The sequence below is a fragment of the Podarcis melisellensis genome (genome assembly GCF_964234715.1).
Source record: "Podarcis melisellensis genome assembly, chromosome: 9".
NCBI lineage: Eukaryota > Metazoa > Chordata > Lepidosauria > Squamata > Lacertidae > Podarcis > Podarcis melisellensis.
The window spans coordinates 9,811,263-9,836,890 of NC_138541.1; the positions used below are offsets into that span (position 1 = coordinate 9,811,263).

Genomic DNA, 25,628 nt, shown 5'->3' on the forward strand with positions numbered 1-25,628 from the left:
TGGTGTTGGCACCCACAGCTGCCGCATCTAAAGTGATTTTTTTTAAAAGGCATACCTAAATTGTTAACCCTTGTTTACAGAAATGCATTTGCACAGGAGGCGGAGTACTAGCAGCTGGATGGATGTGTTGCTGTTTTTATTAAATCGCAACAGCTTTTCCTGCTGCAATCATTACTTGCAGTTTTTGCCAATTGTTTCTCCCCGCTCCAGCCAGCTCATCCACTGCTATTTTTGAGGAGGGCTTTGTAGCAGCACTACCCCCAGACCAAGAGTCATGAAGCAAACTCTTGGCTTCGTTTCAGTATCGGGTCAGTTCAGTTCAGTTCAGTTTTGATCTTCAGCACATAGAAAGTATATAAGCAAAATGAGCTATAGCTTAAACACAGAGAACTGTAATGGTGATGTTAATGAAAGAGGAGCGATGCCCTGCTGAGGAATCAACAACAATAGAAAAATCACACTGTTGTGGCTGATAAGAGCATCCTACCAAGAGAGGAACTCTTCAGGGCAATTCCTCAAATGCTGCTTAGGAAGAAATTGCATCCACTGCACAAATTTGCAAAACTGGTGTTCCATTACAAACAGCATACAGCAAGATAACAAGGGTAAATATTTGATTTTATTACCTCTTAGAAAGAAGGTTTTGCATATTCTGTTGAATTAAAATGATATAAAAATATAGGCTTTAGATACCAATAGTTTTTTTTTGTTTTTAAACACCTTTATCCAGTGCTTCTTTTCCATCACCTGTCTGAAAGAAGCACATCAGACACCCAGTTTCCCCCCTGTAATGTAGAAGGTTCAAAGCTTTATTTCGAAGTTTGTTTAAACAGATTGGACAATGTCTTATGGGCACATAAACAACCAGCAGTTATTTTGGGGAGTGTTTGCTGTAAGCAATAACATTGTATTTCCTCTCAAGATGTTAACATGGAAGGTGTCTTCATAAACCTAACCCACACAGTCAATAGTGCCAAAATTGCAGGCTTAGATCACAAAGCAGCTTCTGAAGTGTCTAAAGTCTGTTCTTGAAACCAGCTGCACCATTAGGAAACCGAAGCACTTGATGGCCAAATTGGGGAAAGGACACCAATACTATTGGACTCCTCTTGCCCCATACTAAGATTTATTGATAGATAGATATATTTTAAACCACCTAGTGAGTTTTGGTCATGGAGAGGATATTACAGGTTCCATAAGCCTCTGGACAACAGAAGGGTGTCCATCAACTGAACACCCCTCCTCTGATAGGTATGCTCTCATTTAATCCATGTTCTATGAGCTTTATATCTTCCAGGTCATCTTTTACGATGCTGATCAGGTGGCTGAGCCCTTCTTGTTGCTGCTTCAGATGCTAAAAGAAAGGGAAGGGGAGACAGAATCGCCACGTAAACACTCCACTCTGACCTTCCCAAGCCTAGCCTGTGAATTTCCTGGCAACGGTCAGCCCTTCTGTTTGTAAAATGCTAGGCATCAGTCCTCAACTGAGAGATCACAACTGCTCCAATCTTTCCCCTATGTGTTTACATGAGAGACATGGGTTACTCAGCAGAAAGTCACATGCTGATACCTCCCCTTTCATACACGTTAACACTGGAATCCAGACCCAGGGTTAGGTCACAGCTCTTGTTGCCTTATTCAGCTTACTATGTTTCGGTGTGTTGTTTTTTAAATGCAAGTTTCTAGCCCTTATGTTTTGGAAGACCACCTTGGAAACATGTAAGCGTTGCCTAGTGGCAAATGGCCAAAAATTAGGGTTGACCGGGGCTTCCAGCGGAGGCTCTGCACCATGGAGTCCGTTCCCCAGGTTTTCTATGCTACCAAACACAAATTTCACTGGCCATCCCGCTCCCTCACCTCATGCAACAGAAACATCCAATTCTTTGGGAATGGAAATAGTGGAAGCACAAAATATGCATCCGGGACTTTCTCATGTTATTGTGACGAAGGAATTTGCATTCCTGCCGATTGTTACCTGTTTAATTTCCCGCAAGAGGTCTGCATCGATGTAGTACCTCTCTTCCGATCTCACGGCTCCAAAGTGGTTCTGCATTCTGATCTGGGACATCAACTCATTCAGCCGGCCCTGGAAGAAATAAAGGAAGAAACACTGAATTTAGGGCAGAAAGCACTTTCTTTTTCCCTGCCCTGTGGGACAAGTGGCAGAGATCTTAGTACAGGGGTAGGCAACCTAAGGCCAATGCGCTGCTCCCAAATCACGCGTTCAGCGAGCCCCCGTGCGCTGCACTAAGCCAGAGCAGCACAGGGATTCGCTTCCACAACGCCAGAAATTGTGTCTACGCAGACGCCGGAAATCACGCACGCACACAATCAGGCCCACGGAGGAATCTCCGCTGGAGTGAACTGGCCCAGGCGAGGTAAACCTTGCCGACCCCTGCCTTAGTATCTCCAACAAGCAAGTATCTCAAGGCCTCTCAGACTGATGTGGCACCCTGCTGACTTGACTCAGTAACCTCTCCCTAAGGCTGCTTTCTTGAAAGGAAGTGTCAGTGATCAGGTTGAGAGGCCTGTGAAAATATACCACTTACAGATTTTACCAGATTAGTTTGAAGGAGCTGGAGGCATTTCAAAGACACTGTCATTGTACCAGTTTTTAAAGAGGAACTCTAAAATGCATTTAAACATGAACAAACAGCATGGCATAGGTCCAAGACAGACAAAGCCTTCCACATTAGCATAAAAGAACTTGGGAGATGTAAGACAGGCATGAAATGCAAGTGAACAGAAGGAGCAAGCGCAAAGCACCAGGCAGCTTATTGCACAGTTCTGTGTTTGGTATGCGAGGTTATGCGTCCTGAGTTGCTGACCTTGAACTGCGTGGGAGCATTGAGTTCACACTGGATCGTATCCAACTGTACACGAAGCTGCTCCTCATCGGCTTGGATGGCATAGCCACTTTTCCTCTGGATCTCCTGCTTGATTAACACCTTTGTGAAGAAATTGAGATGCTTTAGAAGGCTACCCCTTACCAAAAAAAGAGATTGTCCTTTTTGGGGCAGCACAGCTGAATGTGGAGCACCTGGTCTGTTTTCCCCCAGGTGCCTTGGGGATGCAAAATATGCCTGGAAATGGGAAGGCTATCCTCAGACACACCTGAGGTCAATAAGACCGCTCAAAGGAGTGGACAGATGCAGAGTGTCTTTGCACAGAGCCACAAGAGGGCCTTATTGGTAGTGGCACCCACCCTGTGGAACACCCTCCTATCAGATGTCAAGGAGTTAAGACATTGGAAGGCAGCCCTGTACAGGGAAGTTTTTTTTTTAATGTTTGATGTCTTACTGTATTTTAGTATTTTGTTGGAATAATAATAATAATGATGATGATGATTTATTTATACCCCAGTCACTCTGGACAGTTCCAACAAAATATTAAAATACAATAGTCTATTAAACATTAAAAGCTTCCCTAAACAGGGCTGCCTTCAGATGTCTTCTAAAAGTCTGGTAGTTTGTTTTTCTCTTTGACATGTGGTGGGAGGGCGTTCCACAGGGCGGGTGCCACTACCGAGAAGGCCCTCTGCCTGGTTCCCTGTAACTTGGCTTCTCGTAGCGAGGGAAGCGCCAGAAGGCCCTTGGCACTGGATCTCAGTGTCCGGGCAGAACGATGGGGGTGGAGATGCTCCTTCAGGTGGGCAGGGTACAAATAATAAAATTATTATAAGATACACATGGAGGTTTACAGAGTAACGGAAGTAAAAAAAAAGAAAGAGCTTATAAACCCATTTTCTCCCTAGTTGTATAATAATTTATTTTTTAAGGTACAATTGAAAGTTAAGAGACCATAAAATAAACATGTCCAATGTACATTATTCCATCCCATAAATCAACCATGTACCATATCAACTGTTGGTTTTTAATTATAAAGGGGGGGATGAGAAAGCAGAACCTAGAAAGGCAAGGGGCAGTGTGTGGCTAAACTGGGATCAAGACCCAAAGATTCTTTGATCTCCTATCCAAACAGCAGTTTGAATGGCTTTAAGAGGAGAATGAAGATCTATCTACTGGTGGCTGATTAGCCACGACAGCAATAGGGAACCTCAGTGTTCTAAGGTAGCATAGGGGTCTGGGAGAAAACGCAATGTCAGGGAGAACACGCTTGCCTTTATGGCCTGGGCTTATGAACTTCCCAGAATCATCTGTCTGGCCCCAGATGGAATCAGGATGCAGGTATAGAGGGACCTGGGATCCTCTTTTTATGGTCTTATCCATCTTCCCCCACACTGCAGATGGGAGGACTGAGGCAGAGACAACAGGGACTTGCCTAAGGACCACCTTAGACAACCCTAGTTGAATTGAGACTTGACCTGAGTATTTCTTGACCTTCATCTCATGTTCTTCGCTCTTGCACTTTGCCATCGCTCTTAATCACCACCCATTTTTACCACAGGGACAAGCAACAGCCTACCTGCAATGTTCTGTGCGAAAGATCCATTAGCTTCCTCTTGTACTGAGCTATTTTGGCCATCGTTGTAGTCTGGTTTTTCTGAAGCTCACTTATGTCTTCTGATATTATCTACAGACAGGGAGAGATTGGGTCAACTGTTTAGAGAGAATGCACAGGTTGTGAACTATCAGTCCGGTTTTACACCTAGGTGTCCCTTCATGTGTCGAAAGCCTTTTAAATCCTTTGCAGCTACAGCCCACAACCAGCTACAGAATTATGAAGCCGGGTGGATCTACAGTGACTGCTCTAAAAATCCCCTGAAAATCAAAAACACACGCTTCAAAAATCACAACAAGCCAACTGCAGAGAGAGGGAAAAAATGGATGCAATGTACCATAGCATAAATGCTTTTGGGCAGGGAACACTTTTAACTAACCAAGCCAGCTGGCTCCAGTAAGAATAAAAGAACTTGAAGATTAAAAGAGATTTGATACCATTGAAGTTAGTATGCAAGTGAAGAGGTATTACTCGTTTAGCCACTGGGCAGATTTAAGACTAAACACAGGAAGCTGCCTTATTGCAACTCAAACAGTTATATTGTCTGCACTTACAAGGAGTGATTCAGACAGTTTTTGCCAACACTACTTTGAGATGTTAATGAGTGAACCTGGGACCTTCTGCACATAACATGTACTATAGTGAGCTATGTACCTCCTCTAAATTAGGGAGGTTAGACTGAAATCCCAAATTTTTTTAGAAGAATCTTCATGCATGTGACAACAGTGGCTAGAATTTTAATAGAAAAAATTGGAAAGGAGACGTGATAACCACCAAATTAGACTGGCAGGTACAGATGATAGAATATACAGAAGCAGCCAAAATGATGGGAAGTTTAAGAAATGACTCAAAACAGAGATTAAATAAAGAATGGAATGTCTTTAGAGAGTACAATATCTAAAACAGTACTGTAAAAATCTAAATGCTTTGACGGGTCTGGACTGAATCTTACAAGACAATAGAGGACCAAATAATAAAGTAATTTTAAATATTTAGAAAGAGGAAATATAAAAGTGTGAAGTAGAAAATGAAGTTTAGATAACGCAAGGGGATGAATGGAAGTCAAGAGAATGTGATGTTGTTTGTTGTGTTTGGTTTTTGTAAAATGTATGTATTGTTCTAATAAAGCTATAAATTAGAAAATAAAATAAAATAGGGATGTAAGACCTCACTTTGAGCATCTCAAGTGTAGCTCTTAGTGAAAGTGAAGAGACACGGTTGATTTGTGCCTCTGGAACACACAAGCAGTAGAAGCTGAGTGGAAATATTGTAGAACATGCTATGCATTTTGATTCCTCAAGTTTAGCATCTTCCACGCTCTTTACAATTGCTGGGAAATTGCTAACCCCAGCCTAGGTGGAGCAAGCGACCAATCCCTGGCCCCGAGAGTCTGGAGTGTTTTATGGTAGCAAGTTTCTGGCACCTGGAACACAGGATTTACAAAGCAAAAGGCAACTAGACTCTTAGCCAGAGCATCCATTGCCAGCCACAAATAATCACAACAGTGGTATTCAGAAGCTGGTGCTCACATCTAATCTGGTTTGATGCTGCTTCGTCATTTGGTCTTGGACTTTCAACCTCCTCAACAGTTCTTTGAAACCAACCATCGGCACTGGAATTAGCCTAGAGAAGTAAGAGCATCGATATGGTAGAAATTAGGCAACACATAGAAATGATTAGGCTATAGGAGCAAACAAGGCACTCTAACTAGGGAGTCAGGAGGCCTCACCATCCCTTTAGGGGAAAAAGACGGTGGTTTTGTCTCTGGTAAAGTACCATGAATCTGGTTCAAACACATGCACACACACCCTTGACTGTGCTAACTCTGTTGCCAGCAGCTGGAAGTCTTAACAGATTCCACTGAGGACTGTTGGGTTTGACGTCCCAACAAGCTCTTAAGAGTACGTATGAGGGATAGCATGCCTGAATATGCACCAACATCTAAAACTTTCTTCCACCTGCAAATTTAGCGTAGCTTCTCCCCGATGTGGTAGTAACAAAGCAAGATTTTAACACAGGGACACACTCAAGCATGCATTTCCCCACATGCATTCTTGTGATGGTTCAGTCTTGCATGCGCTTCCTAACTGAAAGCCATCTAGATTTCGATGTGGCGTTATGACTATTTTCCAGCTATTGCTCTTGGGAGCTGTGATCGCCAGGGTGCTCATTTTGCCCATCCCTTCTCAGAAAGACACATAATTCCCATAAAAAATTATTCAAGCAATGCAAAAACCACCTTGAAAACCACCAGACTTACTTTTCAGGATCTGGGTTGTCAACTTTGGCCTGTTCCCAAATGATTGGATCAACTCCTTGAAAAGGAAAAACAAGTTAAGTCACTGAGGACAGCATCGAGTCATTGAGCCTCAGCCATTGTTTATTAGGATCAGTTGGAGGTAAGATTTATCTTGCTAAAAAAGCACACCCAGGTTTAACACACATATAAATCATAGCCCCCCTCGCCCCCCAAAAAACAGGTGAACTACATTTCAGAAATGACAATTTTAACACACTTCAGATATTTTCTTCATATCCCATTTCCAATTAATTTGGTGAATTTTTCTCTTGTGAGAACCCACCCCTAAAGAAGCATTAATTACTGCTACAAGTACCACTTTCTGCTTCTGTTCTGCTGTTTTGTCTCAAGAGGGAAAAGGAAAAAACCAACCCACCGCTGATCTACCGCACAACGAGTGAGTTAGAAGATTATTTACTTGTCCTTTAGGTCTCTTTCCAGATTGTTTCTACAAACCAAGTCCAATTAAAATGCATCCCATATCTAAAGCAAACCCCTTAAATGGCTGGCCAAACACTTATTTTTAAAGAACACGACAGTGCTTTCAGCTTGTATTACAGCAGGACATGCTCCTCCATCATCTAACCCAGGCTTCCTCAACCTCGGCCCTCCAGATGTTTTGAGACTACAATTCCCATCATCCCTGACCACTGGTCCTGCTAGCTAGGGATCATGGGAGTTGTAGGACAAAAACATCTGGAGGGCTAAGATTAGGGAAGCCTGATCTAACCAAAGCACTTAGCTGCAGTACAGATTACCTGCAGGAGGACTCTGCAGAAGCTGCTTGACCTGTGCTGGAGAAAGCTCTGTCCTGGCCATGATGAGGGTGACTCCAAGCTGCTGCAGCTGGTTTTTGACATTTGCTTGTTCAAAGTGTGCATACAGAGTGGTAGAGGGGACTCGCCTGGAAGTCCCATTTGGAGATCGCTCAACAACATAGATGACTACTTCAGTCCTAAAAGAGCCAATACAAACACATTTTACACATTTTAAAATGATTTACTGTTGTTACGCTCAAGGTTGATCTCAAAAAACCAAATGTATTCATAGCACCATAGAATTGCAAGGGACCCTGAGGATCATCTGGTCCACCCCCTGCAATGCAGGGTCATGTAGCTGTCCCATATGGGGATTGAACCTGCAACCTTGGCATTATCAGCACCATGCTCTAACCAAGTGAGATGGTCTGGCCAGCTTCCTCCAATTATTATCTGACTGGCTGGGCTCTTCATCTGATGTATGTATGGAGCTTGCTATGGCAGCAATTTCCACCCACCAGCGACTTGGATGGGACACTCTGTACATGGACCTCCAAATGACAAGCCTCTGGGGTGCCTTCACCTGCTCCTGAGAGGGATGTCTTGCAGATAAGAGGAAGCACCTCTGCCCAATCTGGCTCAGAGAGGAGCAAAGGAGGTGTGATGGCCTGGGATTCAGACTCGGAGGCTGACCCTGAGGAATCCCAGCCTGCACAGGAGTCCCCGCCTCCAGAACCAGCTGAGCCAGGGCTGGGGCTTGGGCCTGAAGGGTTCCTCACCTGTGCTGGATCCTCAGGTGCAGGCATCAGCTGAGTCTGCTCCGGCCCCTGAGGGGATGGAGGACCCATTGCCTGCAGGTGCCCCACTCTCAGCCCCGTCAGGGGAAGCTGAGGTTGCCTCTGGGTTCAGTAACCCTCCAACCTCTCCTGAGCTGCAGAGGCTCAGGGCAGAGAGGCGGAGGGAACTAAGTTCCCGCAGGAGTAGTGCTCGCCTCCAGGCCAGGAGAGGCGAGTCACCAGAGGATCAGGGAAGCCCTATGCCTCAGGGCAGATAAAAGCCAGCCAGTCCCAGTCCCAAGTTGCAGGAACAAAATTGTTGGTTGCTAGTTCCTGCCTGAACCCTGTCCTGCTTTCCTGCCTGACCTGCCCTGGCTCCCTGCTTGCAAGCCTGTTCCTGACTTTGCCCGACTCCCTGTCCTGCACCCAGCTTCAGCTTCTACGAACTTCCTCCATGTTGTACCTTTGACCACGGACCGGACTTGGACCTCGCCTCTCGGGTAACCCATGGGACCAGCACAGGAGGCGAGGTGAAATGGGTGTGCCTACACCTGTTAGCCATCCCTGCATCAAGTATGTTACTCTCCTTGGGCATAAAGAGGCCTCTTCTTGCCAGGAAGGGACACACATGCACCATGCAATGTACTTACTGATCATCTGGCATGGTCTTCACACCTTCCACGTTGACTGTGAGAGTCTGGTTTGAGCCTAAGATTTTGTGCAAAGATTCCACAAGCTGCTGCTGCTGGCTTCGGATTTCTGCTTCCTTCTTGTTGAAGACCAGTGCTACCAAGCCATCTTCATCCTTGTTGTTGGACATGCAGCTATAGCCAACAGCCTGTGAATAGACAGCAGCCTTTTCAGCCAACGAAAAGGTACCCAAACTTTTTGCTGCAGCACCACAAAGACATGAAAGCTACGATTCCACAACTCTGTGAAATGTAGCGAAGGAAATCAACTCTAAATGTCTAGCAGCAGTTAAGACTAGCTAGCCAACCAACCGTTTCCAAGAAGGTGGTCTTCAGAAAAACCAATCATACCTTAAACCTGCAGAAGGGGTTTTCCTGCGAGAACTCCACTGGGGCAATGCTGTTGTTGAAATATCCTTTGCCTGTGCCCCAAAATGCCTGCAGCTGGTTCCACTTGGCCAAAATGGCATCTCGCTCATCTCCCAACAGTGTGGGTGCAGAAAGGGCACTTGCTGTGTTTATCAACTGGTTAGACTGGGCAGGGGCTTGAGCAGGCTGGCTGAAGAGGCTTCCTAGGGCTAAAACGAGACAGGTAGATAGATGGCAAATGAAATCCAACCACACAGGGCTAGCCCACTATCCTCTCCTCAAAGTAGCCCCTTTGTAAAATAAGATGCTGACCAAGAGTTTACATATTTTCTGAGCTTATCGCTATTATATTTTTTGCAATTTAGGCAGATATATCATCATCATCAAACCTTTATTGGCATCACATACAAACATTCAGAATAAATAGGCCAGTGTGATTTTGTCGCCATTTCAACAGTACAGTCATTTGCCAAAGGGAAGAAGAGGAGAGCAATCTATTTCATCTTTGTGGGTCTCCAGCAAGGGCAGGATCCTGTAGCGTACTTCGATGACAAAAAAATCAAAACTTAGCTACTGTTGGTGAGCTCCTGGTCTCTCCCCTGTAATAAGAAGCGTATAACCTCTGTCTCTGGTTTCCATGTTGGAATACATAGATGGTCTAGAAATGGTTGGCGGAGATAATCATACATTTTACATTTAAGGGCCATGTGAGCTAGAGTTTCCAGCAGGTGGCCATCACATGGGCAGATCCTATCTCCTTCAGGCAGATATGTGGATGCCTGACAAAGGTAATAGCTACAGCAGGCGCCTGAAACGCCCAACCAGAATACAGTTCAAAAAGTCCACTTCTTTGCCCAAGAGGCTGGCACCCAGATGTCTGATGGGAGGGAGAAAGGAACAGAGGAGAAAAGGAGCTCCAATATGACATTAGCCTTAGGGGACTTACTTGGTTGCTGCTGCTGCTGCTGCTGGGTGCTGAAGGCTCCAAACCCCAAACCAGTTCCCAAACCTGTGCCAAGGCCGGTACCTGTCCCGAAGCCAGTACCAAATCCAAACCCCTTGTTCTGGGTAGCACTAAACAGCCCTTGAAAGAAGAAAAGCGGGACAACACAGTGTGAATAAGGTCATGCCAAGCTCCTGCAATGCTTTAACTGGAAAGACATGTGCAGTGCAATTCATGCGCTCTTACCACCAGCCCCAGTGTTGGTAGGTGCCGAGAAGCTGAACGTAGATCCAGCTGTGGTGTTTGCCGTCCCAAATCCTCCAAAGGCCCCTAGGAAACCAAAATGCCCAAGTCAAAAGGGGGGAAAAAGCCCGGAAGCCTTTTACGAGGCCACAGTTTTGACGATCACATGCCGGTAGGGTTTTTTTTAGGAAGGGAGATGGTGACAAATGAATGCTGATAAGGAAACAACTCGTATGTGTTGCCCTCGTTTAAAGCCGAAGGGATTGCAGAGAAGGGGCTAACACTAAAGTAACTAACATGCTTTCATCTTTTGGGAAATCATATCAGATGCACATTTTTGTTGTTATTTTTGGGACAGCCTATCCTGTTACTTGAAGGAAAACACATATAAATTCTTTTTAAAAAAACAACCTAATCAATGCAGTGCCTCTGCTTTAAACTACTCTAGAACATCAGTGCTCCTTATGTGGGCATAAATATGTCTTCTGAATTTTCCTTGCATTGTAGAAACCAGCTGCTCCCGGCACTCTTTGCATGCCTTTCTTTGTGCTAAACAGGCACAACAGAGTTGATTAAATGGCTTTGCTGGAGCTCCCAGAATAGGTTTCAATCAGAAGAAGGGTTCCAGCCTGCCATTAACACGTTGGCCCTGCAACTGCTTATATGGACCCTGCTCTTCTCCTTGACCAAGCGCCAACCAGCACTGTTCCTGACTGAACTTTTTGGGTGAAAGATGCACTGGTTAAACCTGTCCTGAAGCACTCAAAACCTATACAGTCATAAAATTGGGGGGTGAACCCAAAGACTAAATTAGTTGTGCTTTAGCCCCACTGAAATCAGTGCTGCCCTGGGCTCCTTTGGATGAAAGTGCAGGATTGTAAATGTATTAAACAAAAGAATAAAGAAACAGATAAATAAATACTAGCTTGAAACCAATTTTTTATAAATGCATTAGAATTTGTGATCCCTGTCTGCACTCAAAAGATTAAAGTTCAGTTATAGCTGCCATCTTAAAACAATTACAGTATTTTGGTGTAATACTAGTAACAATCGAAGCTCAGTGGTGAGCTCTTTCTCATGTCCTTCCTTGCACAGAAATTTTCCAAGAAGAATTTTAAAACTGATTGGAAGTGTGCATGCATTTGTATGCGGTGGGTAGAGGTGCGAGAGACTCACATTGTGAAAGCCATTCAGACCAATCACAAAGCAAACAATGTCACTGGGGTGAACAAATGGTTTCTTTTAACAGCTGAGATGAGAGTTACACTATACAAATAATTGAAACTGTTGCATATTACAGTACAGAAATGATAGGACTATGGAATGATATAATTTCCTATACGAACAGCCACAAGAACTGAAGGTTAACACTAAATGAGCGCATTAGAAATACTGAATATTAGAATACTGAATATTAATGTCAGGCACATTCAGGTACAAAGATGGATCGATGCCTGGCTGTTCAAAATCAGCTAGTTGAATTATCAACTTGTTCTACAGACGGTAAATAGTTGAGAATGTTTAAAAGTCAGAATCTTTTTGTCAAAGCCAGCATATTTCTCAAAGACCAAAAGTGAGGATTGCTGGTTTTTTTAGCTGATCGTATAAAATTTGCTTCTCCATTAAGCCTTGATAAAAGTGTGGTGAGTTCGTGATGACTGAAATCCAATGAAGAGACGTAGGAAAGGGAAAAAAACATAAATGCAGTAGGGTCCAAGAATTTGAGATACAGAAAAATACCTTTTCAAAGTTATTCAACTTTATTACCAAGGGATCATAATTTTATATCCCTGTTTGCGGAATGCACATGACAAATTTGGCCTGCTAAGTCACTCTGAGTCATTAAAACGGTTTCCCCCCAAGGAAAATGAACCAATCTAGATCCACATGGATTCAAGGCTAATTCACACATTACACCGTTTCATAGGCACACAGTAAACGGGAAAATTGTGAAAGGAAAGTGAGAATTCCACACCCTCATGAGCTGATAGGGCACAAACATGGTGGATGTGTACTATGGAGGAATGATTTGCCATGAATTCACCCCATGTTTGGAGAGGTTGTCTCCCCTTCAAACTTTACATCACAGCAAGTAGCTAGCAGTCCCACAATGCTGTGTTCAGTATGTATTGCCCTTCACATAGATTTCCTGACTGTGCAGACTTCCTCATTTATTGAATGGAGGGACCTGATCCATCATTTCTTTAACGAACGCATAGACTGCATCCTTCTGTGAAGCTTTATGTTCCCATAAGCAACTGCTGGATCAGAGCAGTCTCTCTCTGCAGCTACTTCAGTGATAAAACAGCTTTGAAAAATTAGGCATTTCAGTCACACATTTAAGGAGTCCAATGCAAATGTTATTTTAAAAGCTACAAGGATAAAAGCAAAAGAAGTATTCTGCTTCTACTCCAGTCTTTAAACACTGAAAGAGGTCTTTAATGGATTTTAATGGAACAATGCCACATGAATGAGTCTAGACCCCAGGGGCCTGAAGCAAATTCTTGGACCCTTCCCAGCAACAATGCAATTACAAACACCACTTGTGTGCATTCTCTACCTGCACTGGCCAGACTGTTACCAAAATTGAATGGTGGAGCCGAGGTAGTAGACACACCAAAATTCCCAATATTAAAATTCACTGCAGGGTTAGCAGTTAATCCAAAACCCCCAAAATTAAACCCGCTGGCAGTGGAGTTTGCTGTTTCAAGCCCACCAAATCCTGATGAGTGGGAAGCAGAAAAGAAAGCAAGGAAGTATTAGTGAGAAACAAAACATGTAAGCAGTAAAACCGTTTCTGATTAGCAAAAATGAGAAATTTCAAAGAACGCAGGAGAAGAAACATCAGTCCATAGCAAGAAAAGGTACAAGAGCGTTTCTCTGCTGTTATAGGACAAATGAAGTTTTCACTGCCAAATATTAGTTCCAAAAACATGCAAATAAAAATTCCTTCTCAGTATGAGAGCAGGGTGTTTTGAATGGTCTACGTTTTGAAGGGTTTAGAAGTAATGAGCTGAGCAGTACACTTAGGCTTAACATTTTGTAGATATGAATGACCAAGTAAAGAACCAGTAACAAACTTGACAGTGGTTCCCTTCCCCAAACCTCCTCCTTAGAATTACACTCTCCCCATGCTGATTAATACAAATACTTTGCATTTAAACACGGATTTTTGTTCAAAGTGCTTCACATACATTATCACAACAGTCCATATCAACATGCAATTTGTGAATTCCCAAGTGAAATGCAGCCTGCCAGCCATATACTAGACAAACACATACTCTTCGCAGTACCAGGCAGACAGCAACAGGCTAGCACAGCGGTTCTCAATTTGCTAAGTACTGTGAACCTCCTGTTTTTCCAAAGCCAAGCCACGGGACTCTACAATCCTACCGTATGTATTTCATAGGAATTAGCACTAATTATGTTTATTTGTGGGGCTCTGCAACATGGGATTGGCAGCAGCCAGAGACCTAGTTTTGCTAATGGATGGAAATAGAAGCGTGGCAGTGGGAGAGCCACACTTTGCAGCCCCTTGGCCTTTCTCTACAACCACCCTGCAATATTAATGAATAATAATAATAAGTGCCTCTTTTGTATGTGTGTGGGGGTGCTCCTTTGGGATATATATAGTGACATTTATAGATAGACCCTGTGATATTAATGAATGTGATTATAATGAATAATAAGCGCCTCTTTTCTGTGTGTGTGGGGGGTCCTCCTTTGGGATATATAGCTACATTTTTATACAAATCCTGTGATATTAATGAATAATAAGAACAAGTGCCTCTTTTCTCTCTGTGTGAGGGGGTCCTCCTTTGAGCAATATATAGCTACATTTTTATACAAACCCTGTGACATTAATGAATAATAAGAACAAGTGCCTCTTTTCTCTCTGTGTGTGGGGGTCCTCCTTTGGGATATATATAGCTACATTTTCATACAGACCCTGTGATATTATTATTATTAAGTGCCTCTTCTGCGTGTGGGGGTGGTGGCTTTCTTTGGGGATATGTGTGTGTACACACACACACTTGCATTGCAGGGGTTTGGGCTCGAAGACCCTCGGGGGTCCCTTCCTGTTCTAAAACCCTGCGCCAAGCGGACATTCAGGCAACCTTAAGGCGCATCATCATTTTGTGCTTCTTCGCGTCTTCCTTGCGCTCGCGTGCTTGTCCTGACCTACGGCTGGAACAAATAACGCTGACTTCCTCCCTCCCACCCCCTCCGATATCGCACTGCTGCTGCTCCGCAATAGGCAGCCAGGGATTCAACAGGTGCTGCCCTTCCCCGCCCCCCCCCGCTACCTTCCCGGTTGCCAGGGCGACCAGGGCCACGCCCCTCGCCCCCCACCCCCCTTCTCCGCCCCGCTGTCCCCGCACTCACCCGCAGGGTTGGGGGCGGCTGCAGCGCCGGCGGCTGGCCCGAAGTTGAAAGCCATGAGGGAACCCGAGCAGCGGCGGCGGCGGCAGCACCCACTGACCCTGGGAAGGTCCGCTCAGCTTCGTCGTCCGGGTGGAAACTGCAACCCCGACGCGGGAGGCCGCGACCAGGCCATAGAGATAGGAAAAGTGTAGAGTGGAACCCAATATTAGCGCCGGCCGCGGTTTTCTAGGGACCCGCCGCTCTGCCTCCCTTAACTTCGACTCCCCTTTACGCATTTCGTGTCGAAAAATTAGAGCGGGAAGCTAGCTGAAACCTGGCACCCGGCGTCCCGGTTTAAAATCGCCGTGGCGCGTCACTCTATATTTCTGCGTCTGTGGTGAAAAAAGGTTCCGCCTCCGCCCCGAGAGCGCCGCTCGAGCTGGTTTGTTGCCTCGACAACGAGGCGCTGTGGTGACGATACGACGACGTAAGAGGCCGTCGCGGATTCCTAGACCGGCCCCTGAAGCGCCACCAATTGCGGAGCGCGCTGCGGGAAGGTAGAGGCTCCGCCTTGTGGACTGGAGAGGAAGTGCCCGATGGGATCCTGATGGGGAAAGTCGACCGTAGGGCAACCCATTTCGGAAGTGTAGATTTTGGGGGGGGGGGATTTCTAACAATGTTCCCCCCCCCAAAAAAAACCCTCAACAACCTTTCCACTTTTTGAATTTGTATTGTATTATTCTATGTACTGTGGCTTGCCGTTGTTTTATTGATTATAGTTAGAAATTATTTATTGTAACTGTTGAGTGGATTTCTGTTTAACTTTCATATGTTATTATTTAATACTATTCTAACGATTGTTGAATGTTACTTTTTGATGTAGGTTGCCTATTTTAAAGTTATGTTTTATTATCACGTTTTTGTAATGCATTAGATTGTTATAAGATGCACATTTTTTCTTTCTTCAGCTTGCAAACTGCCTTGAGTATTGCAAGATAGAAAAACGGTATACAAATTAAAAATGATGATGATGAAAGGAACTGCAACCTATGACTCAGTGAGGGGATTTAGGATGTGTGTTTCAGGCCTCGGCCAGTTTAGTCCTGCGTCATCTGGTCCCGTTTGTCACCTGTTAGTCCCGTTTATCACATGTTTAATTACGCAACCATTGTGTTCTCCTGGAATCTGCTGCGGTGCATGCTTAGCAGGAAGGTTTGCAAAGGACACACTTGAGAATATTGCAAATGAGGTGCAGAGATCACTGGGAGGGTTTTGTCTGTAGCAGCTGCACACCTCCAACTGACTTCCCCCCCTCAGGTGCATCTAGCCAGAATTCTGTTTTCCTTTCATTGGCAGGTAAACACACATGCCTCTTTGTCCAGAAGGGGTGAGGTGCACTAAGTATTGAAAATGTATTTTCTACTGCTGCTGTGTGGCTATACCTCATTATGATTTCAGTGAATCTGTGGTCTTTTGCTACAGATAGGTAGCCGTGTTGGTCTGCCATAGTCAAAACAAAAAAAATTCCTTCCAGTAGCACCTTAAAGACCAACTAAGTTAGTTCTTGGTATGAGCTTTCGTGTGCATGCACACTTCTTCAGATACACTGAAACAGAAGTTTCCAGACCCTTCTATATAGTGAGAAGGTGGGGAGGGGTATTACTCAGAAGGGTGGTGGGAATGGGTGATTGGCAGATAGCTGTGATGAGCCTGTTGACGACTCTTAACGACTGCAATAGGTATTACAGTGTCCCTCAGCTCTCTATATTGGACAAACAGGCCAGACCTTACGCCAAAGAATAAACGGACATAAATCGGACATCAGGAATCACAAAACAGAGAAACCAGTAGGAGAACACTTCAATCTCCCAGGACATTCTATACAAGATCTCAAAGTAGGTGTTTTACTACAAAGGAATTTCAGAAATAGACTGGAAAGAGAAGCTGCTGAATTGCAACTTATCACCAAACTTAAAACCATGGAGAAACCTGGCCTGAACAAAGACATTGGATTCTTATCTCATTATACATGACAAAGCCACTTTTCACCTTCTCACCCCTTGCTTCTTCCTGTAATACCTATTGCAGTCGTTAAGAGTCGTCAACAGGCTCATCACAGCTATCTGCCAATCACCCATTCCCACCACCCTTCTGAGTAATACCCCTCCCCACCTTCTCACTATATAGAAGGGTCCGGAAACTTCTGTTTCAGTGCATCTGAAGAAGTGTGTATGCACACGAAAGCTCATACCAAGAACTAACTTAGTTGGTCTTTAAGGTGCTACTGGAAGGAAATTTTTTTGTGTGGTCTTTTGCTTTAGCTTTTTTTGCGTTTAATCTAGCCGTAATGCCAAGATCCTTTTCAGGGGCAACGGAAACTGCAGAAAGTATATTTTAGGCCATACTAATGAGAAATGACTCTGGGACAGCTAGAAAGCACACAGTGCACACAGGGTCTTTCCAGTTTCCATGGCACCTCACCTGAGGCCAAAATTCAGTGCCCCTGCCTTCCGTCCTGCTTAGTGGAGTACAACTGCATTGAAATACCTTACAACACTCCTAGGATCTGTGCCCAGAGCGATGGAAACGGTCGTTGCTGCCCCAAATTCGCCTCTGGTGCATAGTAGTTAAACTATGGCATTTGCTCCTACAAGAGGCAACAATGGCAATCCATTTTGATAATTTTAAGAGAGAATTAGGCAAATTCATGGAGGATAAGGCTATCATCAGTAACTACTAGATGTTCTATCCTCCACTGTCAGAGGCAGCATGTCTCTGAATCCCAGTTGTGAGAATCACTCATGGGCAGAGTGTGGCTGCTTCATTCCTCCTTATGGACTTGCCACAGGCATCTGGTCCAGCAGGGCTCCTCTTAGCATTTGTCACCTGGACAACTGGCAGGTAAGAATGTATCTGCTCACCTGGCCCAAGCGTATAAATGGACAGGATTTCCTACTGTCTTCTCTCAGAAGCAGCAGAACTAAAACAGGCCTGGTTGGGTTTTTTTTTTTTTACATAGAGGGAGATTCACTAACTAAACAGATGTTCCTTAGGAGAAAAATATTCAGAAATGCAAGTTACAAGAATAAGGAGAAAAGGCAATGAAACAAAAAAGCCATTTAATGTGATATTCCACATTAACATGACAACAGTTCATTGACATGACAACAGTCCACTTCGTTCATTACTAACAGGGCTGAGTGTAAAGAGTCAGTGTTAGATACCCCCCACCAAAAAAAGGGCATTTTTTTGCTTTGGAGAAACTACCATGATTGACCTACAAAGAATGGCCCCAAATAAGAGCTGAATCTTTTCCATAGTTTGTCTCCTGATACTAGATTTCTCTCTTTTTGCATTAAAAAGCTGTCAACTGTGACATGTCCCTATAGATTTTTCTGGCTGCACCACTAAACATGTTTTAAATATGGAGAAGTATTATTGAAGAGAGATTTGATAGTAGGCTCTTTTACTGCTTCTACAGTGCCATGGTTAAGATAAACTCGTCATCAACTATTGTTGTGGCCTTGGGAAAACTCTCTCAAGCTTAGGTCCACATCATAGAATATGGGCCTAATGCAGGCTTCCTGGCTTACACCAGTCTTATAAATATTCTGTACCTGAAGCTCTCTGAGCAATTTAAATAAGCCCTTACAAACCATCAGTTATGTCAGCGCAGCCCACAAGAGAACTTTTGTTCCAGGAAATCCCAAAGTCCCCTAGGCGCTCCTCTGTCGGAAGATGACAAGCTTCCTTGTCCACAGCTTCAGGAGACTGTTGGACATTTCTTGCAGCAGAACTATTTAACAGGGAAGCAAATGGTCTCCACTACAACTAGAATAATAAAAGTGCCCACAAATGTCACCATCGCCACCCCTCATACCAAAAATAGGAAAGGAACCTGGAACTTTCAGTTTTGCTCTTTCTCTAACTTTGCACTCACTCAGTCGTTCACAGCAAGCAGCTGGCTCATCCTGTTGTATACAGTGGTGCCTCGCAAGACGAAAAGAATCCGTTCCACGATTCTCTTCATCTAGCGGTTTTTTCGTCTTGTGAAGCAAGCCCATTGACAGCTTAGCGGATTAGCGCTACAGCGGTCTAGCGGCTTCTAGCGATCAGCTGTTAAGCGGCTTATCAGCGGATCAGCTGTTAAGTGGCTTAGCGGCTTAGGAAAAGGGGGGGAAGCGGGGGGAAACCGCAGGGACTCGCAAGATTTTTTCATCTTGCGAAGCAACCCCATAGGGAAATTCGTTTTGCAAAGCGCCTCCAAAACGGAAAACCCTTTCGTCTAGCGGGTTTTCCGTCTTGCGAGGCGTTCGTCTTGCGGGGCACCACTGTACATGGTTCTGCCTAAATTTAGAGACACAGGACAGGCAACCTTTTATGAGGGCTGCTCGCTGTTTTATAAACATTGCGCAGCCCTCGCTTTAGCCACTCGTGATAGTACTGCGCACAATCTCCCTGCCTTGACCAGACACTATAAACAAGGGAGGAGAGACTGTGGCCTTGCAGAAGTTGTTGGACTCCAACTCCCATCAGTCCCAGCCAGCATGGCTAATAATCTGGGATCACGTTGAACAAAACCTGGAGTGCCATCTTTCCCAACACCCACATAACATAACTTAAGCAGCCTAGGAGGCTTTGCACTGTTAGGAGGGCCTAAACACTACTCAACCCCATAATACTAAGACTGAGAGGCAGCATCAAAGGGGCAATTTCAAGAACTTGGAATTCCCTTTAAAGTATAAATGAACACTGAAAGGTGATCTGAGCCAATGACCTAGCTGTAGAGGCGCATCTATCAGAAATAATACTATACGAATACTATTCATGGTTCTAAGTTATCTTTTGCTCCCTTGTACCCTCAGAAATATATACAAGCAGCCTCCCTGCTGCCTTCCAGTTATTTTAAGCAATGCTGTGTGCCAACTGCTGGAAGTGTAAATGTTCATGCTATAATTTTGTAAATGTACCATGGGAAATAATTTGCACAAACTTCCAAGGAAACAATTAAGGATGCACATCAATCTGCAATGCCTGCAGCCTCCATTGGACAACCACAGGGCAGCTTCCCTCCATGCGATGACGCTCAGGTTCTAGTAATGGGAGAACCACCTCTTTCTCCTACATAGACTTGAGGTCTTTAATGAAATTAGGAGTTGGACAACATCTGGAAGGCCACTGGTGAAACCACAGCTGGAAATGGACCAGTGGACCAGATGGGTCTTTCGGCTGCTCCAGAAAAGGAATTCCAGCAACACATTCCAGCACAACTGAAATAAACGAATAACTGTTCTTAGTGAACACTATGAATGACAAAAGGTTGTGTGTCTTGACAACCACTCCAAAAATAGATGGGGAAACTGCCTTCTTACTGCAGCTTCAGGTAATAATTGCTTTTCTAATGGGAAGGGGAAATGCAATCAACACAATAATGGGGCGTTTGGATGTGGGGGAGATAGTTATACCATGTTACTTTGAAGAATCAATAAGAGATCTTTAAATATACTAATATTAATGGGGCATTTGGTCAGCGGGCAGAATGAGATTTTAGGTAACGCCAGAAGCAATGCAGATTACATAAGGAAGAAAAAGTGTACAGGACACTGGCAGGTTATGTTGCTTGCTATACCTATCTAAGTATGAGCTGGGCCTCTCAGAAGAGGCTCAGCTGGTCATTAAGTAACATAGGTTGGTATGACCTAGTGGTTGGAGCTACCTTCTCTCCGGCGAAGGTAGCTTGCGATTCAACTCTTCCCTTCTTCTCCTGTATGTACACCTGTGAAAGACAACAGTACAGCTCTTTTTCCACAGGCTTCTGATTCAGGTGCCATTAGGCGACGCAGCCCTTTCCTCTTCCAGACCTCACAATATGAGCTTGTGCCTTTTTACGCTCAGGGAGGCTAAAATAGATAAGCAGACAGGAAGGGAGGGTTGGCACAGCTAGATGCCTCTCACCGAGAGGTCTCTCAAAATGCTGCATGCGACTAGATCTGAGAAACTGGCTTATTCGGAGATTATGTCTAAAGCAACTAGGCAAGCAATTGCAACTCCAGGCTGGAAGCAGCGGGGCTGAATCAAGCAGCAAAACCACCACTGCATACAGAGCCCTTCTGCCACCGCAGAACAGGATGGCAATAAAAGCTGCGAGTTGTTGTTACACCAACTCTAGGCTGGCTTGGCGAGAGAGATCAGGTCCTTTGCCAATAGCTGTTCCAGCTAAGGCAGCTCTCCCTGCCCATCCCAAAATGCCTGGGGGTTTTTTTTTGGGGGGGTGCCAGTGTAAGGTTGGCTGCCGCCAGCAAGGATACTGTCGATGGTTGCTTCTACCTGCCTGCACTTTCAGCATTTTTGCAGTAATGGAGGCTCTAGCTGGCAGAGCTGAGGGCAAAAGGACAGCGTTGGCATTTCCTAGCCCCTTCGAGGTAGCATGTCAAGGGCTTGGTTTGGTCTGTAGGGAGACCTCACAGAGAATGCAAGAGGGGCACGTCTTTGACAATTTTAGGCAGCCCATGGAAAAAGAGCAACCAGTGATCTTTACAGGTGTGCCGATTCAAATGCACTCCCTTAGTGTTCCTTATCAAATACTTGAGAGCCGGCTCTCGGGAAACATTTTCTACCTACAGACCAGCTTTTAGAAAACATTTGCATGGCGGGCGGTGGGAAGACACACCAATTCACTTAAAAGACAGGTGCTGAACTGGACACATTTTTAAAATAGCCCACTGGACCAGGTATCTGTGACTCCCAAGTGGCGCTGCTAAACCAGCTGCAGGTCACTTTCACAGGTACGCATTCATGGGGAACCATCCCAAAATCGATCCAATGGATGCAGAGCAGTATGGTACAACAGTGGGCTGTTAGTTTTGCAGCCATACCCGTGAAAAATGTGATGGAGGCTGGAGATCTCCCTTTGTATCATAGGATCAAGATCATGAGCTAGCTAGACCGACAAAACATTCCCAGCTGTGCAATGTGAAAATGGACACAAGGAGGAAACTAAAATGCCTAGTATGTCAGAGAGACTGGCAGTAAGTCAGGTTACTGAAGGACAGGATTGTACCTAGTGATTCTAATAAATAAAAACGGACCCATTGCAGCTGACATAAACTCCTATGGCCCGCCAAAAAGGCGAACGAAAGGGGCCGATCCACAGACACCTACACTACTACAGTCCCATGGGAGTCAATGGGAGAACACCAGTGCAAGTGTCTATAGCCACACAGGGATATTAGAACACTGCTTTTTGCAATCTCGGAAGACAACAGAAGTTGCCTTTGTTCCAGCTTTTTAGAAAAGGCAGCACTGCAACCTCCACTCTTCAAACAGCAGTCCACTTTTCACAAAGCAAACCCTTCCTGAATGCTGCAAAACCCGAAACAGAATGTTAACATATATTAGTGTGCAGGGGAGACGGTCGAGACTGTTGTACAGCGTAGTGGTTGCAGTTAAGAGCAGCTTGCATAGTTCAGTCATCACTAAGCTCGTTTCTGAAAAGTGTTGTTCTTGTTGTTGCTGGGGAAATTGAGTCACGATGTCCGGATGAGCGGCGCTCTCTCGTCTTCTGAAGCCTGAAATTAAGACAGGTAGGAAAGACAAACACAGAACTGAAAGGTGCTATCCTGACACCTGCAACCCAAGGCTGACAAATACAGTATGCGCTTCCCTTACACTGTAGAAGTGTCTCGGTTTTATACCTGTAAAACTGTCACAGCTTCCCGCAAAGAATTCTGGGACTTGTAGTTTAGGGTGGGTGCTGAGTATTAAGAGACCCCCAGGCTCCACTTGCAGAATTACAATTTGGGGGGTGGGTGGGCAGAGAATTTCACGAAACTAGTTGAAGTCTGTGTTATGTATATGCCTTAAGAGATCACACAAGCACATATATTTGGAAAATTACAGTAGGGATATGATGTATATGGCTTTTAGGGAAATGATCTTAGGTACGTGTCGTATCATGGTCAGAGGTTTTCCTTTGAAAAGTTGTGCGTCTTAATGGGGCAGATAAAACACATGGTACCATGTTCTAAAGACTCTACCATTTCAGACTGGAGGTGTGGATTTGAATATCCAGTTATAGCAATTATCTCCCTGCTTGTGGAAAATTAGCACACCAGCGACAGGCTTTTAAGTCTAGCCTCTTCCCTCATATGTCAGATTTCTACATGTGGGGAAGTTTTCATCTCCACCATCGAACTGAGAAATCTGAAAGTAAGTCAAGATCACATGACTCTCCATTAGATGAAGTGTACTGCTCTCAAATGTATCTTGGATCCAAATTCTGGTCAAATCTTCCAGCCTCCCCGGCCAATCGACAAATTGGGAATTGTACCCTCAACATTCCTATGATAAGAACCAGCTGTTGTTGCCCGCCCGCCCCCAAAAAACTGGATACATTTTGCATACTGAAAATTCTTACATAAAAGAAAACAACTGGCAATACCCACCCTCCACTCCCCAAAACCCATCACCTTGGCCGCAAGACATGGCCTCCCCTGGTCCATGCAGTCTCTTAGTTAACCCATAAGCGCAGTAGGTAAAATTGCTTCCAGGGAGAGCAGAGTAAGAAGGACAGGGAGAAGCAGGGCAGAAGGGGTTTACCTGGAGAAGCTGAATCACCTCCGCTTTCTGTGAAAGCACTGGTGGAGCCAACCCAGGGGTTCCGCAGGTGCACCTGCACCGTGCTGACCTCCCCACTGTTTTCCGCTCTCGCTTCCGGGAAGCGGAAGAGATTGCAGCTCCATCTCACCGGGCAATGCTGCCTCTAGGTTCAACTGAGAAACCGATGTCCGGCCAGCAACAGAACACCCCCCCTTGCTTGTTTCTTCTCTCTCTCATTTTGGACAAAACCCACCACCACCATGAAGGACACCCCAAGCAAAGCTGCATGGCGCACACCAACACAGACGCAGGTTTGCTTTTGCGGTTGCAAGAACCTGCTCAGAAACGAAGCCCACACAACAGGCAGAGTGGGGAAAAGACTCCTGGGACACTCTGGTATCCCTCTGCCAACTTTCAAACTAGGTTGGGCTCCAAAGTACCCAACTTGGAATGGAGAGACCTGGGTTCACGTTCTCACTTAGCCCATGATGATTGCAAGGAGACGTTGGGCCAATCAGCCTTGCATGGTTGTCGTGTAATCTCCCGCTTGGACTACTGCAATGCGCTCTACGTGGGGCTACCTTTGAAGGTGACCCGGAAACTACAACTAATCCAGAATGCGGCAGCTAGACTGGTGACTGGGAGTGGCCGCCAAGACCATATAACACCAGTCCTGAAAGACCTACATTAGCTCCCAGCAAGTTTCCGAGCACAATTCAAAGTGTTGGTGCTGATCTTTAAAGCCCTAAACGACCTCGGCCCAGTATACCTGAAGGAGCGTTTCCACCCCCATTGTTCTGCCCGGACACTGAGGTCCAGCTCCAAGGGCCTTCTGGAGGTTCCCTCACTGTGAGAAGCCAAGTTACAGGGAACCAGACAGAGGGCCTTCTTGGTAGTGGTGCCCGCCCTGTGGAACGCCCTCCCATCAGATGTCAAGGAAATAAACAACTACCTGACATTTAGAAGACATCTGAAGGCAGCCCTGTTTAGGGAAGCTTTTAATGTTTAACAGACCACTGTATTTTAATACTTTGTTGGAAGCCGCCCAGAGTGACTGGGGAGACTCAGCCAGATGGGCAGAGTACAAATAAATTATTATTATTATTATTATTATTATTATTATTATTATTATTATTATTGAAGGAGGAATGGAAGAAAATGTGTATCAAAATAAAAGAAGAAAACAGTAACTAGGACTGTTCCTGACTAAAGAAATCTACCGTATTTTTCGCTCTATAAGACGCACCAGACCACAAGACGCACCTAGTTTTTGGAGGAGGAAAACAAGAAAAAAAATATTCTGAATCTCAGAAGCCAGAACAGCAAGAGGGATCGCTGCGCAGTGAAAGCAGCAATCCCTCTTGCTGTTCTGGCTTCTGGGATAGCTGCGCAGCCTGCATTCGCTCCATAAGACGCACACACATTTCCCCTTAATTTTTAGGAGGGAAAAAGTGAGTCTTATAGAGCAAAAAATACGGTAGTTAAGGTATTACAGGATTAGGATTATATATTATTTATTTCGGTCAATGGCCAGTAGAAGAACTAGAATAATTTTAGTCAGTGAATTAAATCCACACATGAGGAAAGTTGTATTTCTAGCTTAGGGAAAAAGACCACGCTTGCTTTCTTATTCAATAGGGGAACACAGAAACACAGGAAGCTGCCTCATGCAGTCAGACCAACTCAGGATTGTCTGAACTGACTGGCAGCTTCACCTGCAGATGATGGGGACTGGACCTGGCAAATACTCTACCACTGAACTACGGCCCTGACCCAAAGCACACAAATGTCGGAACGGACATCACCTTAAGAAGGGCATCCCCTTCTCTCGCTTTCTCTCGCAAGCACACACATGCTCACACGGCGACTTGACTAATCAACCAAGCAACGGTGCCATTCTGACTACGTCGACTCAGAAGTTAAGCCCCGCTGAATTCAATGGGGCTCACTCCTCGTAAGTGGGGTAAGAACTGAAGCAGCCTAAACGTCCCAACCTTGCTTGGGCTGCAGGAGTGAGATTGCCAAGACCTTCCAAGCGAGGAGTGTTGACCTTAAGGCTGGTTCACACATGCATGTGTTTGTAGTTCTCGACTCAAAAGATGTGTGCTTTAGGGTGAAATGCACATT

At 45.0% G+C, this 25,628-nt stretch overlaps 2 protein-coding genes across 4 annotated transcripts in view; both read right to left on the reverse strand.

Annotated features, from left to right (window-relative positions):
• Positions 1 to 597: 597 nt before the first annotated feature.
• On the reverse strand, positions 598 to 15,297 carry NUP54 (nucleoporin 54). Of its 2 annotated transcripts, XM_081925106.1 has the most exons (13): positions 14,925 to 15,297; positions 13,099 to 13,260; positions 10,542 to 10,625; positions 10,299 to 10,436; positions 9,335 to 9,561; positions 8,945 to 9,132; positions 7,519 to 7,715; positions 6,722 to 6,776; positions 5,991 to 6,084; positions 4,426 to 4,533; positions 2,829 to 2,948; positions 1,976 to 2,086; positions 598 to 1,354 (listed from the first exon to the last, which is right to left on the reverse strand). In XM_081925106.1, the coding sequence occupies exons 1-13, from the start codon at positions 14,977 to 14,979 to the stop codon at positions 1,226 to 1,228; spliced, it is 1,668 nt and encodes a 555-aa protein (XP_081781232.1). In that variant the 5' UTR covers positions 14,980 to 15,297; the 3' UTR covers positions 598 to 1,225. The 2 variants fall into 2 exon arrangements, with proteins under 2 accessions (XP_081781232.1, XP_081781231.1); XM_081925105.1 differs by lacking the exon at positions 13,099 to 13,260 and having other exon boundaries at positions 14,925 to 15,292.
• Positions 15,298 to 21,171: 5,874 nt separating this feature from the next.
• Positions 21,172 to 25,628, reverse strand: part of SCARB2 (scavenger receptor class B member 2) — a 34,537-nt gene continuing 30,080 nt past the window's right edge. For both annotated transcript variants that reach the window (XM_081925113.1, XM_081925114.1), the window contains one exon: positions 21,172 to 22,471. In XM_081925113.1, the coding sequence (XP_081781239.1) occupies positions 22,430 to 22,471 (42 nt within the window). In that variant the 3' untranslated portion in view covers positions 21,172 to 22,429. The remainder of the gene's footprint in view (positions 22,472 to 25,628) is intronic.